The 17,814-nt window shown below is 41.3% G+C and overlaps 1 protein-coding gene across 1 annotated transcript in view; it reads left to right on the plus strand.

Moving 5' to 3' along the window:
- Positions 1 to 17,814, plus strand: part of LOC138953501 (patched domain-containing protein 3-like) — a 74,517-nt gene that overhangs the window by 12,543 nt on the left and 44,160 nt on the right. The window contains exons 3-4 of the mRNA XM_070325339.1: positions 7,156 to 7,402; positions 10,694 to 10,926. Of these exons, the coding sequence (XP_070181440.1) occupies positions 7,156 to 7,402; positions 10,694 to 10,926 (480 nt within the window). The remainder of the gene's footprint in view (positions 1 to 7,155; positions 7,403 to 10,693; positions 10,927 to 17,814) is intronic.

Consider the following 17,814-nt stretch of genomic DNA (forward strand, 5'->3'; position numbering starts at 1 on the left):
GATAATAGGGTTATTAATTCAATTAATACACAAGGTTAGTCTCTGACTAGATAAAATAGGGAAAAAATATCAAATGGGAGCATAAAACCGTTTCTGGAAAAATTTTCAATCGCCACCGAAAGTGTCTGTCAGTAAAAAAAAACACGTGCTTTGTTTGCAAAGCAAAGCCTAATTTTACACATCGCGTGCTTTTGTCTGTTATTCTTGCTTGTGAACATCATTTTATTGATGTTCTTCACTGGAAAGCAGGTGTATCATCAACAGTATCACAAAATCGCAAAGAAAGAACATTTTTGTTGTGATCCGACCGGTGTCTGTAGACTGAATCACACGTTCGGCAAACTTCGTTTTTAACGGAAATAACCGAGCCTTTCATCGGAAACGACGTTTCAACCGCTTCATATCGAGTGCAGGAAGAAAAAGAGGAATGCGATACCCAGTGAGTAAAACATTTAATCGTTTTTAGTGCCTTTTGATCAAGTTTTGTTGCGTCTGTCAGCAACGTTCGTCAACCCAACGTTCGACACAGCGACGCACGCATACGGATTTGCAGCATTTGCATTCGGAAAGTGAGGGATTTGTGAGTTCGTTTGCATAATTTCAATCGCTAGTAGGTTTTGCCTTCGTCTCCCATTGTTGTGTTTGCATGTTATTGGCATTTCATTGTGTAAATTGAAAGTTTGTGAGTAACAGTAGTACAATCTGTCGAACGTTGGCGACGCTGACAGACGGAAATATCGAACGTTGCCTTCAATGACAGAAGGGCTTGGCGATCGTACTTTCGATTCGTAGGAACACAATATGGAGACAGCAATGTGCGCTCGTTACCACAACGGTCATGAAGCGGTGTAACACGAAATTTTTACTCCACGAAAAATTGACTCCGGAGTAAACTTCCAGTAAAAATCTTGTACGAAAAACGAACTCCACAAGGAACTAAATTTTTACTCCCCAAATATTTACTCCCAGTAAACATCTAGTACGAGAAACTTAGGGCCTACTCCTTCGTTTATAATTCGCGCAATATCCCATTTACGTGCAATCCCGTTTTGCCGCCGTCCCATTTTGGCGACATTTCACAAGCCAAGCGTCATCTTACTACCGCATCCCATTTTGGCGCAATCCCGTTTCGCCGCTATCCCATTTTTGTTATTGACTCACATGCGAAGCAAAAGTGAGTCTATGTACTCACCCGAGCCGTCCGTCCGTCCGTCCGTCCAGCCGGCCGGCCGGCCGGAAAACTTTAACGTTGGATATTTCTTGGACACTATTCAGTCTATCAGTACCAAATTTGGCAAGATGGTGTATGATGACAAGGCCCCAAAAAACATACATAGCATCTTGACCTTGCTTCAAGGTCAAGGTCGCAGGGGCCATAAATGTTGTCTAAAAAACAGCTATTTTTCACATTTTTCACATTTTCTCTGAAGTTTTTGAGATTGAATACCTCACCTATATATGATATATAGGGCAAAGTAAGCCCCATCTTTTGATACCAGTTTGGTTTACCTTGCTTCAAGGTCAAGGTCACAGGAGCTCTTCAAAGTTGGATTGTATACATATTTTGAAGTGACCTTGACCCTGAACTATGGAAGATAACTGTTTCAAACTTAAAAATTATGTGGGGTACATGTTATGCTTTCATCATGAGACACATTTGGTCACATATGATCAAGGTCAAGGTCACTTTGACCCTTTTGAAATGTGACCAAAATAAGGTAGTGAACCACTAAAAGTTACCATATCTCATGGTAGAAAGAGCCAATAAGCACCATTGTACTTCCTATGTCTTGAATTAACAGCTTTGTGTTGCATGACCTTGGATGACCTTGACCTTGGGTCAAGGTCACATGTATTTTGGTAGGAAAAATGTATTGTTTTTCTCAGTTTTATTGTAAAATTATTCTGAAAGAAAGATCAAGGTCTGTTCAGCATGTGAGTCGTGTGGGCTTTGCCCTTCTTGTTTTTTTTTATTTTTACATTTAGTCAAGTTTTGACTAAATGTTTTAACGTAGAGGGGGAATCGAGACGAGGGTCGTGGTGTATGTGTGTGTGTCTGTCTGTGCGTGTGTATGTGTGTGTGTAGAGCGATTCAGACCAAACTACTGGACCGATCTTTATGAAATTTGACATGAGAGTTTCTGGGAATGATATCCCCGGATATGTTTTTTTTAATTTTTTTCGATAAATACCTTTGATGACGTCATATCCGGCTTTTTGTAAAAGTTGAGGCGGCACTGTCACACCCTAATTTTTCAATCAAATTGATTGAAATTTTGGCCAAGCAATCTCTGACGAAGGCCGGACTTCGATATTGCATTTCAATTTGGTGGCTTAAAAATTAATTAATAACTTTGGTCATTGAAAACCTGAAAATTGTAAAAAAAAATAATTTGTTTTTAAAACGATACAAATTTACGTTTATCTTATTCTTCATCATTTTCTGATTCCAAAAACATATAAATATGTTATATTTGGATTAAAAACAAGCTCTGAAAATTAAAACTATAAAAATTATTATTAAAACAAAATTTCCAAAATCGATTTAAAAACAATTTCATCTTATTCCTTGTGGGTTCCTGATTCCAAAAACATATAGATGTGATATGTTTGGATTAAAAACACGCTCAGAAAGTTAAAAAGAATAGAGATAAAGAAAAGCGTGCTATCCTTCTCAGCGCAACTACTACCCCGCTCTTCTTGTCAATTTCACTGCCTTTGCATCGAGCGGTGAACTGACGAAGCTACGAGTATACGCTCTTGCTGTAAAAATGCAGTGAGTTCAGTTTCATTCTGTTAGTTCGACAGCTTGACTAAATGTTGTACATGAACAAAGTATGCAAACCAGATGATCCAGCGACGTCCTTCCCAATTTATGTCCAATGGACGTCTACCCACAACACGCCACTGGATGCCGCGTGGTCAGCCAACCATGTGGTGCCAGTCGTGAAAACCAGGTTCTTTGTCCCACAGTGAGACATTCAAGTTGGGGACTTTGTGACCGCTGACTTTGTCAGCATGGATGGAAAGGTGGAGAGATACAGGGCGGTGATCATCCCCAAGTCAACCCATTTCCCCGATGGGCCAGATCGAGAGGAGATCTGTGTGAAGTGTTTGCGCGCAAAAGACAATGGGAGATACTATGTCTTTCCTAATGTTGATGACATTTCATGCTTGCCAATGGCTCAGATAAAAAAAATCCCACCAACCAACCATGAACAACAGGGGGGATTACTTTTTTTGGCATGTGACCAAGTCTCATTTGAGCGTTCACAGTGTTACCTGAGAATAGCACACCCCCTTGAATGGGACCAAAGAAAAAGCGTTGTATGCATTTTTGAATGCTTTTCTAAAGTCATAAGTTCATTTGTGAAAAAAAAAATTTTTTAGGGATTGTTTTGCTGAATGCATGCAGTTAAGAAATTGACCCCGTTTTCAAATTTAGGGGGTAGGGTTGCCCCATAGCCCACGTATGTCTGTGTGACTGTGTCAAATATCAATCTACTCTGCGTACACAATGTATAGATGTTTGTTTTTCGATTTTAGAATGATTTCTTAAGCTGGCTAGAACTTCTGAGGTCTACAGGAAACGATAAAGATAAAAAATGTACAAAATATAAGTACGTCCTTTATCTTACCATTGTTCTGATCAATGCTGTCCCTTTATTTGCAAGTTAACCATTTTTGACTCACATGCGAAGCAAAAGTGAGTCTATGTACTCACCCGAGTCGTCCGTCCGTCCGGACGTCCGGAAAACTTTAACGTTGGATATTTCTTGGACACTATTCAGTCTATCAGTACCAAATTTGGCAAGATGGTGTATGATGACAAGGCCCCAAAAAACATACAGAGCATCTTGACCTTGCTTCAAGGTCAAGGTCGCAGGGGCCATAAATGTTGCCTAAAAAACAGCTATTTTTCACATTTTTCCCATTTTCTCTGAAGTTTTTGAGATTCAATACCTCACCTATATATGATATATAGGGCAAAGTAAGCCCCATCTTTTGATACCAGTTTGGTTTACCTTGCTTCAAGGTCAAGGTCACAGGAGCTCTTCAAAGTTGGATTGTATACATATTTTGAAGTGACCTTGACCCTGAACTATGGAAGATAACTGTTTCAAACTTAAAAATTATGTGGGGCACATGTTATGCTTTCATCATGAGACACATTTGGTCACATATGATCAAGGTCAAGGTCACTTTGACCCTTATGAAATGTGACCAAAATAAGGTAGTGAACCACTAAAAGTGACCATATCTCATGGTAGAAAGAGCCAATAAGCACCATTGTACTTCCTATGTCTTGAATTAACAGCTTTGCGTTGCATGACCTTGGATGACCTTGACCTTGGGTCAAGGTCACATGTATTTTGGTAGGAAAAATGTGTAAAGCATGTGAGTCGTATGGGCTTTGCCCTTCTTGTTAATTTTTTTTTTTAAAGGTACTGAACTTGTCAATTCCAGGTGCACGGAGCCCCTGGGGCTTTTAGTCATACCTCAGGCAGCTATCCGTTAGAAGAACTACCAAGTTTCATTGACTTGCACCCAAAGAGTCCAGAACTGCGATTTTTTTACGAATTAATTTCGTACTCGGACCCGGCTGGTCTTGACCTATTTTTGGATCTAAATTTAGATCAGGTAGATCACCACATCATGCACAAAAAGACTAGCAAACTATGTCAGACATCATCATGAGTTTGTGTAAAACAAAATGGAGGCCGGAATCACTCGGTTGAATCGAACTCCGACCAAACACCACGTAATAACTAGGTTAATTTATGCACTCGCGTGAACAAGAAACTGTCGAGCTTCACAGATGTCGTCGTTGGGTAGTTTTGGGTTTGTTTTACTACCATAGGAGGATTTTTTTTAACTGTAAATGCACTCAGCTGCAACAAAAACGAAGGCTGTGAGCTGCACTGTGCCTTTAATATCATTTTGCAACAAAAAATTCGTTTTAAAAGGTCTTAAACTACTTATTCTTGAAGTTTGAAGGGGGGGGGGGTCAAAACTGACTGGCCTTGTCAGTTTTGACCGGGGGGTCATTCTGGGCTAGCTGATTTTGACCGGGAGGTCATTCTGGGCTAGCCCAGCATGACACATCCCCCCAAGGAAGAGAGATATAAAGAGAGAGAGAGATAAATAGAGAGAGATAAAGAGAGAAAGATATAAAGAGAAAGAGGGAGGAAGAGAGAGAGAGAGAGAAAGAAAGAAAGAGAGACAGAGAGAGAGAGAGAGGTGGAGGGGGGTGGAGAGAGAGTGAGTCAACCCGAAAAGAAAAGCCGGATAGTGAGATTGACTTAACAACTGTGTCAGTGTGTGTGTGTGAAAGACTACACGCTACCAGCCAGTACAGGGGCGGTGCATATGTGTGTGTTTTCGCCGTGAGAGAACTGGCTTCGCTCATAGATTTTTGTTTACTTTATTTTGTATTTGTATAGCATCATTGCTTGAGCATCTCGCGACGGCTACAATGTTAGACCTGTGTACGGGACGCTTTAAAACTGCTCGCAAAGGCAAACGAAGTTTCGTTCAGGGAGAAGTCCTTACTTGTTCACTGCTAGTATCCACATAGTACTGGTTTGCCAGGTAATACTGTAACAGACGTCATCACATAAAAAAGTACCGATAACCACTAACACTAACAGTAACACCAACACTGTACACTTTAACGAGTGATTATGACTCCTGTTAAAAAAAAAAAATCTCTTTTTTTCAAAAATAATTTGGTTGATGCTGAGAATGTCAGGCTAGTGATGGTGGCAGGAAGGTGGTTGGCTTGAATATATATATGTGAACAATTCTTAGGGTTGAATGCATTGATAAAAGGATCAAGTTTGTATCAATCAGTCAGACGTGAAAGTTCTCTTGAACATTATTTTATGAAGCTGGAACAGCGTGGTTTTTGACTCACATGCGAAGCAAAAGTGAGTCTATGTACTCACCCGAGTCGTCCGTCCGTCCGTCCGAACGTCCGGAAAACTTTAACGTTGGATATTTCTTGGACACTATTCAGTCTATCAGTACCAAATTTGGCAAGATGGTGTATGATGACAAGGCCCCAAAAAACATACATAGCATCTTGACCTTGCTTCAAGGTCAAGGTCGCAGGGGCCGTAAATGTTGCCTAAAAAACAGCTATTTTTCCCATTTTCCCCATTTTCTCTGAAGTTTTTGAGATTGAATACCTCACCTACATATGATATATAGGGCAAAGTAAGCCCCATCTTTTGATACCAGTTTGGTTTACCTTGCTTCAAGGTCAAGGTCACAGGAGCTCTTCAAAGTTGGATTGTATACATATTTTGAAGTGACCTTGACCCTGAACTATGGAAGATAACTGTTTCAAACTTAAAAATTATGTGGGGCACATGTTATGCTTTCATCATGAGACACATTTGGTCACATATGATCAAGGTCAAGGTCACTTTGACCCTTATGAAATGTGACCAAAATAAGGTAGTGAACCACTAAAAGTGACCATATCTCATGGTAGAAAGAGCCAATAAGCACCATTGTATTTCCTATGTCTTGAATTAACAGCTTTGTGTTGCATGACCTTGGATGACCTTGACCTTGGGTCAAGGTCACATGTATTTTGGTAGGAAAAATGTGTAAAGCAGTTCTTAGTGTATGATGTCATTGCTAGGTTTAGTTACCCTAAAGGTCGAGGTCAAGCATGTGAGTCGTATGGGCTTTGCCCTTCTTGTTTTTATTTTTATGGGTTTTTTTTTTTTTTTTTTTGGGGGGGGGGGGGGGGGGGGGGTAAGGGGGTTGAAATTCTCTGTTTAAGGCGCACACAACCCAAATGGACAGAACGAAGGAGAGTCGTATAAAGCATTTGCTTTTCTTGTTGAAACCATAGCTTTGCAATTTCAGCTTTTAGGGTTTGAACTGAAGGCCTCCAATGCCTGCCTTATACCCTGTAGTCGAATTGTGAAGCTAGATCTTCAAAACCTAACACACTTCTAGATCTAGTACTTGATGACCTTTGAACATGAGTGTGAGGACCCTGGCCTGGTTGATATAGGTCGGCCTTGGTAAATCACGTAAACCTGCCACAATAATGAGCGGTGCTTTCAGCATATAGCCGTTGGCAAAGCCACAATAGAGACCACCAACCCAACTCTAGTCTTATGATCTTTGTTGCAGCGATCGCCAAAGATTGAGGGATAATTTTCCAGATTCCACCTCCTGGAATTTTGACGCTTTCGGACTTAGCGAAGTTCCTACCATGGCTGTCCTACTTTTCCGCCGAGGGGGCAAGGACAAGGTCAAAACCAATACATTTGAAACCGCTGACGTCGACATTGACCAACAACAATACAACATTTTTGAAGAAAAGGTCATGGACGTGATACGGGGGGTCATTAAGAAGGTCGAGGCCATACAAATAAAGGTGAGTGCCTTTAGCGAAAGAGACAATTATTATAATTAACTGGGCGCTAAGGTCACACGGTCAGTGAAGTTGAAGTGAGCGAGTTAAAAGAGATGGATAGTATCTGAGAGACTTGAGCTTTGTGTGTGTGTGTGTGTGTGTGTGTGTGTGTGTGTGTGTGTGTGTGTGTGTTCTTGCGTGCATGATTGATTAGGCAAAAAAAAAATAGGTGGGGTTAAGGTAACATAGCCAAAAAGAAAAGGGTAGGAAGGTAGGCAATCACTTTTTTTCTTTTTTTTCTTTTTTTCTTTTTTTAATAGCAGAACAACCAAGCGTGTAGCACTCACAACCGAAGAAGATGCCGCCATTTTTGTCATGGCAAGCATCTGTTGGGCCTTTTTAGTAGGAGTTATTTCCCTTGCATCGTCTGTCGTCTGCATGACGACTCGAGCGCTTTCGCTTTCATTGCGTTTTCTGCACTCGTTTTCTTGTTTTCATTTTTGACTCACATGCGAAGCAAAAGTGAGTCTATGTACTCACCCGAGTCGTCCGTCCGTCCGGACGTCCGGACGTCCGTCCGTCCGTCCGTCCGTCCGGAAAACTTTAACGTTGGATATTTCTTGGACACTATTCAGTCTATCAGTACCAAATTTGGCAAGATGGTGTATGATGACAAGGCCCCAAAAAACATACATAGCATCTTGACCTTGCTTCAAGGTCAAGGTCGCAGGGGCCATAAATGTTGCCTAAAAAACAGCTATTTTTCACATTTTTCACATTTTCTCTGAAGTTTTTGAGATTCAATACCTTACCTATATATAATATATAGGGCAAAGTAAGCCCCATCTTTTGATACCAGTTTGGTTTACCTTGCTTCAAGGTCAAGGTCACAGGAGCTCTTCAAAGTTGGATTGTATACATATTTTGAAGTGACCTTGACCCTGAACTATGGAAGATAACTGTTTCAAACTTAAAAATTATGTGGGGCACATGTTATGCTTTCATCATGAGACACATTTGGTCACATATGATCAAGGTCAAGGTCACTTTGACCCTTGTGAAATGTGACCAAAATAAGGTAGTGAACCACTAAAAGTGACCATATCTCATGGTAGAAAGAGCCAATAAGCACCATTGTACTTCCTATGTCTTGAATTAACAGCTTTGTGTTGCATGACCTTGAATGACCTTGACCTTGGGTCAAGGTCACATGTATTTTGGTAGGAAAAATGTGTAAAGCATGTGAGTCGTATGGGCTTTGCCCTTCTTGTTTGGTTTTTGACTCACATGCGAAGCAAAAGTGAGTCTATGTACTCACCCGAGTCGTCCGTCCGTCCGTCCGGACGTCCGTCCGTCCGTCCGTCCGGACGTCCGTCCGGAAAACTTTAACGTTGGATATTTCTTGGACACTATTCAGTCTATCAGTACCAAATTTGGCAAGATGGTGTATGATGACAAGGCCCCAAAAAACATACATAGCATCTTGACCTTGCTTCAAGGTCAAGGTCGCAGGGGCCATCAATGTTGCCTAAAAAACAGCTATTTTTCACATTTTTCCCATTTTCTCTGAAGTTTTTGAGATTGAATACCTCACCTATATATGATATATAGGGCAAAGTAAGCCCCATCTTTTGATACCAGTTTGGTTTACCTTGCTTCAAGGTCAAGGTCACAGGAGCTCTTCAAAGTTGGATTGTATACATATTTTGAAGTGACCTTGACCCTGAACTATGGAAGATAACTGTTTCAAACTTAAAAATTATGTGGGGCACATGTTATGCTTTCATCATGAGACACATTTGGTCACATATGATCAAGGTCAAGGTCACTTTGACCCTTATGAAATGTGACCAAAATAAGGTAGTGAACCACTAAAAGTGACCATATCTCATGGTAGAAAGAGCCAATAAGCACCATTGTACTTCCTATGTCTTGAATTAACAGCTTTGTGTTGCATGACCTTGAATGACCTTGACCTTGGGTCAAGGTCACATGTATTTTGGTAGGAAAAATGTGTAAAGCATGTGAGTCGTATGGGCTTTGCCCTTCTTGTTCCCATTTTCTCTGAAGTTTTTGAGATTGAATACCTCACCTATATATGATATATAGGGCAAAGTAAGCCCCATCTTTTGATACCAGTTTGGTTTACCTTGCTTCAAGGTCAAGGTCACAGGAGCTCTTCAAAGTTGGATTGTATACATATTTTGAAGTGACCTTGACCCTGAACTATGGAAAATAACTGTTTCAAACTTAAAAATTATGTGGGACACATGTTATGCTTTCATCATGAGACACATTTGGTCACATATGATCAAGGTCAAGGTCACTTTGACCCTTATGAAATGTGACCATAATAAGGTAGTGAACCACTAAAAGTGACCATATCTCATGGTAGAAAGAGCCAATAAGCACCATTGTACTTCCTATGTCTTGAATTAACAGCTTTGTGTTGCATGACCTTGGATGACCTTGACCTTGGGTCACATGTATTTTGGTAAGAAAAATGTGTAAAGCAGTTGTTAGTGTATGATGTCATTGCTAGGTTTAGTTATTTGACCTTGATCCTGAAGGTCAAGGTCATGTAAAAGTCAAGGTCAAGCATGTGAGTCGTATGGGCTTTGCCCTTCTTGTTCCCATTTTCTCTGAAGTTTTTGAGATTGAATACCTCACCTATATATGATATATAGGGCAAAGTAAGCCCCATCTTTTGATACCAGTTTGGTTTACCTTGCTTCAAGGTCAAGGTCACAGGAGCTCTTCAAAGTTGGATTGTATACATATTTTGAAGTGACCTTGACCCTGAACTATGGAAGATAACTGTTTCAAACTTAAAAATTATGTGGGGCACATGTTATGCTTTCATCATGAGACACATTTGGTTACATATGATCAAGGTCAAGGTCACTTTGACCCTTATGAAATGTGACCAAAATAAGGTAGTGAACCACTAAAAGTGACCATATCTAATGGTAGAAAGAGCCAATAAGCACCATTGTACTTCCTATGTCTTGAATTAACAGCTTTGTGTTGCATGACCTTGGATGACCTTGACCTTGGGTCAAGGTCACATGTATTTTGGTAGGAAAAATGTGTAAAGCAGTTCTTAGTGTATGATGTCATTGCTAGGTTTAGTTATTTGACCTTGACCCTGAAGGTCAAGGTCATGTAAAGGTCAAGGTCAAGCATGTGAGTCGTATGGGCTTTGCCCTTCTTGTTTTTTTTTGGGCCTTAGTGCGTTTCACTGTTTGTGTTACTATGCCATCGTCCGAGCTTCTGCGTCACGTTTTATAATTTTCCCTATCTCCTTCTCAGAATGGGGGCAAGACATACACAGTGTTGGATATCTGCGCACGAAGTCAAGACCAGTGCGTGTTTAACGGCAAGTCTATCACTTCCCCTTCCTTCAAGGAACGGGTGGATAATGGCACTGTCCCCTACCCCAACTACAGAGATGAAAACGGACCAAGTGACCTCTCCTTTAATCTGGCTGGGGTCAAGGCCTCAGCGACAGGAGTCTTGGTTGCTGCAAGAGTTTTAAAAGTCAGGTACGTTATAAGGACGTTTTTACGCGGCATTAACTATTTCTTTCTTTCATTCGTTTTTAAAATTCTAAAAAAGAGAAGCTGTCATGCTTCAGTTACTGGATCATTTCTGTGCCATGCCAATGGTGGGCTTGGGGCATTGCTCGAGCCGTCGGACGCTTTTGACAGGAAAGACTACATTGTCTTTCGCTAAAGACTGATATAATTATGTTACGTTCGGCATTAGGCCAAACAAGAATATTTGTCATCATTTTCACGAGTTTTCATTCATAACCAGCTGGGAAATAAATCTCATGTTCCCCATGCAACAAATCGAGGTGGTGAATGGGTTTGAGCTTTCAGGTGAAACGTGGATTGTCAAAGTAAAAGCCAATGAGGCTGATTGTTTTATGTGTGGAACCGTCGCGGCTTTGGATTCGTGTTTCCGAGGACGATTTTAAGCATTCACTCTCAAAGAATCAAGGTTGATGATTACTGCTGCAACTCATGGTCAATTTGCAACTTATCTCTGTAAATCGCAAAATCCACAACGAAAAGTCATAACACGCTTGAAAGATAAAGAATATGCTCAAAACTTACTGAATAAGATTGAAGCTCTGTGCATTTTCAGTCTGGAGCAAAATCTACGAACGTGTTACGTTTGACGTCACAGATAAGTATGACGTGTTATCTCGAACTTCTGACGCGTTGAGGCCCTGGGAATGGCATTCTAAAAATTACATTCAGAATAGGGATCCCCATGTGTTACTGTGCGAACCATTGCTCATCCAAAATGATGACAAAAACGATGTTTGGTGGCTTGTTGTCAGACCAGCTTTTTTTGTTGGTCCTCGGGGATCATGATATAGTCTTCGGTTTTCATATTCAACAACCGCGGCCTTCGGCCTTGGCCGATAGATATGAAATCTAAGACGTTATGGTCCCCTTGGACCAACAAAAAAGCTGGTCTGTCCACAAGCCACCAAACATCTTATACTGTTGGTTTAGGGTAACGTAACCCAAAAAGATAGGGTCGGTAGGTCGTCTTTTTTTTTTTTTGTTGGCTCACGTAAGTGTAGCCTATGCGATGCTAACTTTTGTCTGTCTGTGCGTGCGTGCGTGCGTATGTATACATGTATGTGGTAGAAACTTAAACATTTGACTGAACACCGAAATACTAATTTTACCTGGTTATTATTCAAGCAACAGCTTCAAAGTATTGAAGCAATGATCAACATTTCGTTGGCACGTATGTAGTTAAAGTGTGTATCCAAAGAAAACGGGTGGTGGGTGTTTTTTTTTTTTTTTGGGGGGGGGGGGGGGTAAAAACAGCTGACTGGTTTGTGTCGTGTGTGGTATGTAGACCAGGTCAGGGGTCAAGGTTAGGTCAGATCGCGTGAAGGATTGTGGTATAGATACAGTTATCACCGAGCTGCAGTTCGCCGATTCGGAGAAGACGACTCATGATTTCACATTGTTCGGTTTCGTAGCTCCAGAAAAATTGATAAAGAAGATACCAAAGGCGATTTCCTACAGGTTAATCTGCACAGCGTGTTTCCAGTGTGCGCGAGGAAGCGCTGTCGAAAGCGCAGTGTCGATCTGGCCATCTGGCAGTCGTGTCCCCGTAAGTAGGCTACAGACAGACAGATCTAGATCTAGTGTCTCGCACTCTTGCACCGTGTCACCTATGCTTACTGTGTGTGTGTGTATGTGTGGGAGTGATTGAGTTTGTGTTACTGTTTGTCGATTTCTTACGTGAGCCTTGAAGGCTTCGCCTCTTGTTTTATTAAAGATTTAGTCGAGTTAAAAGAAGGTTATTTCCCTTAGTCTCGGTATGGTTCGCAAAATGTGCCAAAAGTTGATTTTTGTGTGTGGAGAAATTAAAACAGTTTTAGGGTCGGCGGGAAAAAAATAGGGTCGGTCGGGTTACCCTATTTTTTGATTCACATGCGTAGCAAAAGTGAGTCTATGTACTCACCCGAGTCGTCCGTCCGTCCGTCCGTCCGGACGTCCGTCCGGACGTCCGGAAAACTTTAACGTTGGATATTTCTTGGACACTATTCAGTCTATCAGTACCAAATTTGGCAAGATGGTGTATGATGACAAGGCCCCCAAAAACATACATAGCATCTTGACCTTGCTTCAAGGTCAAGGTCGCAGGGGCCATAAATGTTGCCTAAAAACAGCTATTTTTCACATTTTTCCCATTTTCTCTGAAGTTTTTGAGATTCAATACCTCACCTATATATGATATATAGGGCAAAGTAAGCCCCATCTTTTGATACCAGTTTGGTTTACCTTGCTTCAAGGTCAAGGTCACAGGAGCTCTTCAAAGTTGGATTGTATACATATTTTGAAGTGACCTTGACCCTGAACTATGGAAGATAACTGTTTCAAACTTAAAAATTATGTGGGGCACATGTTATGCTTTCATCATGAGACACATTTGGTCACATATGATCAAGGTCAAGGTCACTTTGACCCTTATGAAATGTGACCAAAATAAGGTAGTGAACCACTAAAAGTGACCATATCTCATGGTAGAAAGAGCCAATAAGCACCATTGTACTTCCTATGTCTTGAATTAACAGCTTTGTGTTGCATGACCTTGGATGACCTTGACCTTGGGTCAAGGTCACATGTATTTTGGTAGGAAAAATGTGTAAAGCATGTGAGTCGTATGGGCTTTGCCCTTCTTGTTTACTTTTTTTATTATGGTGAGCTTATATAGCGCGAACCACAATTAACTGTGCTCTCTGTGTTTGGTTGGTCTCTTCTTTTGGTAGTGCAATAGCGTTAATTATGGATTGTTGTTATCATCATTTGCATGGGGACTTGTCTGTTAGTCCAAACAGTGATATGGTTATTGTGATATTCTTGGCTGCACTTTAACATGGAATGTATGTATGTATGTATGTATGTATGTATGTATGTATGTATATATGTAGGTATGTATGTAGGTATGTATGTAGGTATGTATGCATGTGTGTTAGTGTGTCGGTGTGTCAAGTGTGCAAGTAAAAAGGGTATTGTAGTTGTACATATATTACTTTAGATATTTTTTTGTTATCATGGGTTTTATGAATTTTCTTCTCTTATTCTTTTATAATTATTAATTAATGACCTATATGTGCTGATGACCAATTTAATTTCCTTTGTTGGATCAATAAAATGTTATGAGTTATGAAAAAAAAAAAAAAAAAAACTGTGCTCTCCGCGCTCTACATGCCGTGTGAAATGGAATGTTTTACAGACAGACAGACAAACAAACATTTTTTACACACAATATATAAGAGGGCCCCAAAGGGTTTAAAACCGTGATCGTGATTGGCGTTTTTTGACCTTTCTGTGACCGTGATTGCCGAAATTTCCATTTCTGTGATCGTGATGGGACTTTGCCCGTGATCCGTGATGACAAAAAAATCAAGTCTCGTGATCGTGATCGTCATTTGTTTTCGTGATCGTGATGGGCATTATTGCAAAGCATTTTATTTTCAACGTACATTTTTCACAGCTGTATTACACTCTATGATCCTCTAGTCTATTCGGTAAGGAGCCAACCCCGATTGAAGGGAAGCAACAACACATTCAGAAATATGATTTTGACAGCGATTGCTTCCCTTTAAAAGAACCAATTACACACTGACAAAAAGAGATCCAATCAGAAGGCAAATTGCAAAAGTCTGCCAAACTTCATCCAATGGAAGGGCTTCGTGCAAAAGTTTTGAGTGCAATTCGAATTCGAAGATCAAAAATGGCGTGCAGCGGTACTGTCATCGAACTTCTGTTATATTTTGTGGATTCAAGCCAGACCAAAACAGGCGGCGAGAAGGCCTTCCTTGGTGGAAAGGTCAGGCTACGGGTCGGTCTTTCTGAAGACGAAATATCAAGGTATGTTGATCTATGTTGCTCTATGACTGTTCTGAATGTAGGCAAAGATCTTGAAATTTGTTCAAGATCTTTGAGTTTGAGTGAGATCATTGACATTGTCGACATTGCCACGTCCGGCTGTCACTCGCTCAGTGTGACCTCGACTGGCTCGAGATCGAGTCTGCGTTTAGCCAAAACCGAAACTAGAAATGTGTTTTTCATCCCAGCAACGTGGACACGCTTGGCATAGATTCTAATTGTCGCTTCTTTGCATTAAGCTTGGATTTATTTTAGCGCCTGTAAACTTTAATATCAACAATGGGTTAAATTCAGAAACAATGGCGGGGAGACGCGCCAGTTTGGGTCACTTGATCCTCATGTCAAAGACGATCAAAGTCATGTTCGTTGGGGATTTTGTCAGGCATGCTACTTTTCCGGTAATTGCCGGAAATCCGATAAAGCCGTTTTCAAAATCCGGTAAAGTCAAATTTTTTCCGGTGAAGTTGAAAAATTTCCGCAAAAACGATCCGTGTGAATATCGCGCAACGCGACCGGGCGCCGGTCTCAATGAAGCCAGCGCACAGTAGTGTTGTTTTCACCAGTTTGGAGGTGTGTTGAATGGTGGTGGGGGGAGGCTAAAATGGGATTTTTAACAAGATCACAACACTATTACAACCCCTAAAATGATGCCCAGAATGCACCAGATTGCACAGATTTTAACCGTTTTTTGAAAAAATTTCCGGGGGGGCATGCCCCCGGACCCCCCTAGTTGGCTCGCCTGCTTCGCAGGCTCAGGCTTGTGGCTTCGCTACTGGTACTGCGCGCTTCTTTCAGGTAAAACCGTTTTTGGCCTGTAGCATTCCTGTTTTTTATTCAAGGCCATGGAACCAGGCGATGGTGTACCTCAAATTGTACGGCAAAGTTGAAAATAAAGAACCCATCACACATACATGTACTTTAATTTCAATCCACCCAATAGTATTTGAGAAAATGGGTTTACAAGATTTAGCTCTGGAAATGTGAAATTGTGCAAGTATTTATTCATGTGTGTGAGTGAGGGTGTGGGGGTTGAATGTGTATGAGTGGAGAGAGAGAGAGAGAGAGAGAGAGAGAGAGAGAGAGAGAGAGAGAGAGAGAGAGAGAGAGAGAGAGAGAGAGAGAGAGAGAGAGAGAGAGAGAAAAAACCAATGAAAACAACATTCTTGTTACTGATTACAAATCATGATATATGTATTTCTATGTGTGTATGAAAGAGAATTCAAAAAATAATTATAAAAAAGTGCAACAGTTGTCACTTTGTGTTGAATAAACAATAGATCCAGAGGAGCGAATTACTGTGTGGTTGTGTTTACTTTGACACGTGCTTTCTGTACATGCAACTTTTACCGTGACCGTGATTTGCCACTGGTGTTCGTGATCGTGAAAACAAAAATCAAGGTAACTGTGATCGTGAAAGCGAAAATTTCCCTTCCCGTGATCGTGATGATACCCCCCCTTTGGGGCCCTCATATAACGCATTCACATCGACCAGCAAACCTCAAGCCTGTTAGGCGAGCATTCACCTTTCACGGCCTTTATTCCAAGTCACACGGGTATTTGATGGACATTTTTATCTATGCCTATACAATTTTGCCAGGAAAGACCCTTTTGTCAATCGTGGGATCTTTAACGTGCACACCCCAATATAGTGTACACGAAGGGACCTCGGTTTTTCGTCTCATCCGAAAGACTAGCACTTGAACCCACCACCTAGGTAAGGAAAGGGGGGAGAAAATAGCGGCCTGACCCAGGGTCGAACACGCAACCTCTCGATTCCGAGCGCAAGTGCGTTACCACTCGGCCACCCAGTCCCTAAACCAACGTATATTTTTGTTTGGCCTTACATGCCTGCTGCAATCATGTGCATCGCTTCTTACTAACGGACCTTTTGGATAATATATTAATCTTTCACAAATCATGCAAACTGCTGAACCGGCAGCCCTAATTTGCTGTATACCCAATCTTAGCAATAGACACACGCTGCCTACTTTGCTAAATCATATTTTGTATTGCAATCGGTAGTTTAGTGAATTCGGCACTATATTCATCCCTCAATGGAAGTGGTGAATTGAAGGAAAGTCGTGTGATTCTGAATAGCCAACAATTAACCTTCGCCGGTGGTCGTGGGTCCTTGTGGACCCAGAAGGGTGTTTAATTGCAAATATCTCTTAAAACTAGTTGGAATTTTGAATGCCGCAGGCACCTAAAAAGCTCTTATGTCCTAAAATGTCAGCGAGAAGTAATTACAACAACAAAAATCATATTTAGACTACAAACATAGTGGGGCCGTGCGGACCCATGTTTCTCAAAGACGGAAATGAGAAGCATGGGTCCGCACGGCCCCACGATGACTTCCGTGTGTAGTCGATGACCCGGACGGGCAAAGGTTAAGACAATTCTTTTTAGATATCTTGCCTGCAACGGCACCTTAGGAAGACCCACTTGTGCTGTTCTCATACCGGCAATTAATTTCTGGCACTATAAAAAACGCTCGCGCTGGACCCGAGTACTCTTCAGACTGGCTCGCTCCCCCTGTAGTCTTTTTCTCTCGCGCGGTGTGTGTGTGGCGCACGTTATAATTATGTCAAAGCAGCACCGCCCTGATATGGTCCTTCGTGGTCGGCTGGGCGTTAAGCAAACAAACAAACAAATACGTACATAGACAGACGGACACACACACCTTTACAAAGAAACACATATACACACTCATACACACACAAACTCATGCACACAGACATTCACACACACACACACACACACACACTCTCTCTACCTCACTCCTTTCTTACACACACACACACATCACACACTTTGCGAAACAGTAAAAAGGCACCTGCGATGTCTCACGTGCGAGAAACATAACTAGCGTTGACAGCGATAAGGACCGTACGTGAGAAAAAGGGTGCGAAACCATGAAAGTCTCTTGCAAGGAATGGCACTACGCTTAGACCGACCATAAAACAACAGTGTCCACTCCAAGAATTAGAGACAAAGAAACGGAGA

Source organism: Littorina saxatilis, linkage group LG17 (genome assembly GCF_037325665.1).
Source record: "Littorina saxatilis isolate snail1 linkage group LG17, US_GU_Lsax_2.0, whole genome shotgun sequence".
Classification (NCBI taxonomy): domain Eukaryota; kingdom Metazoa; phylum Mollusca; class Gastropoda; order Littorinimorpha; family Littorinidae; genus Littorina; species Littorina saxatilis.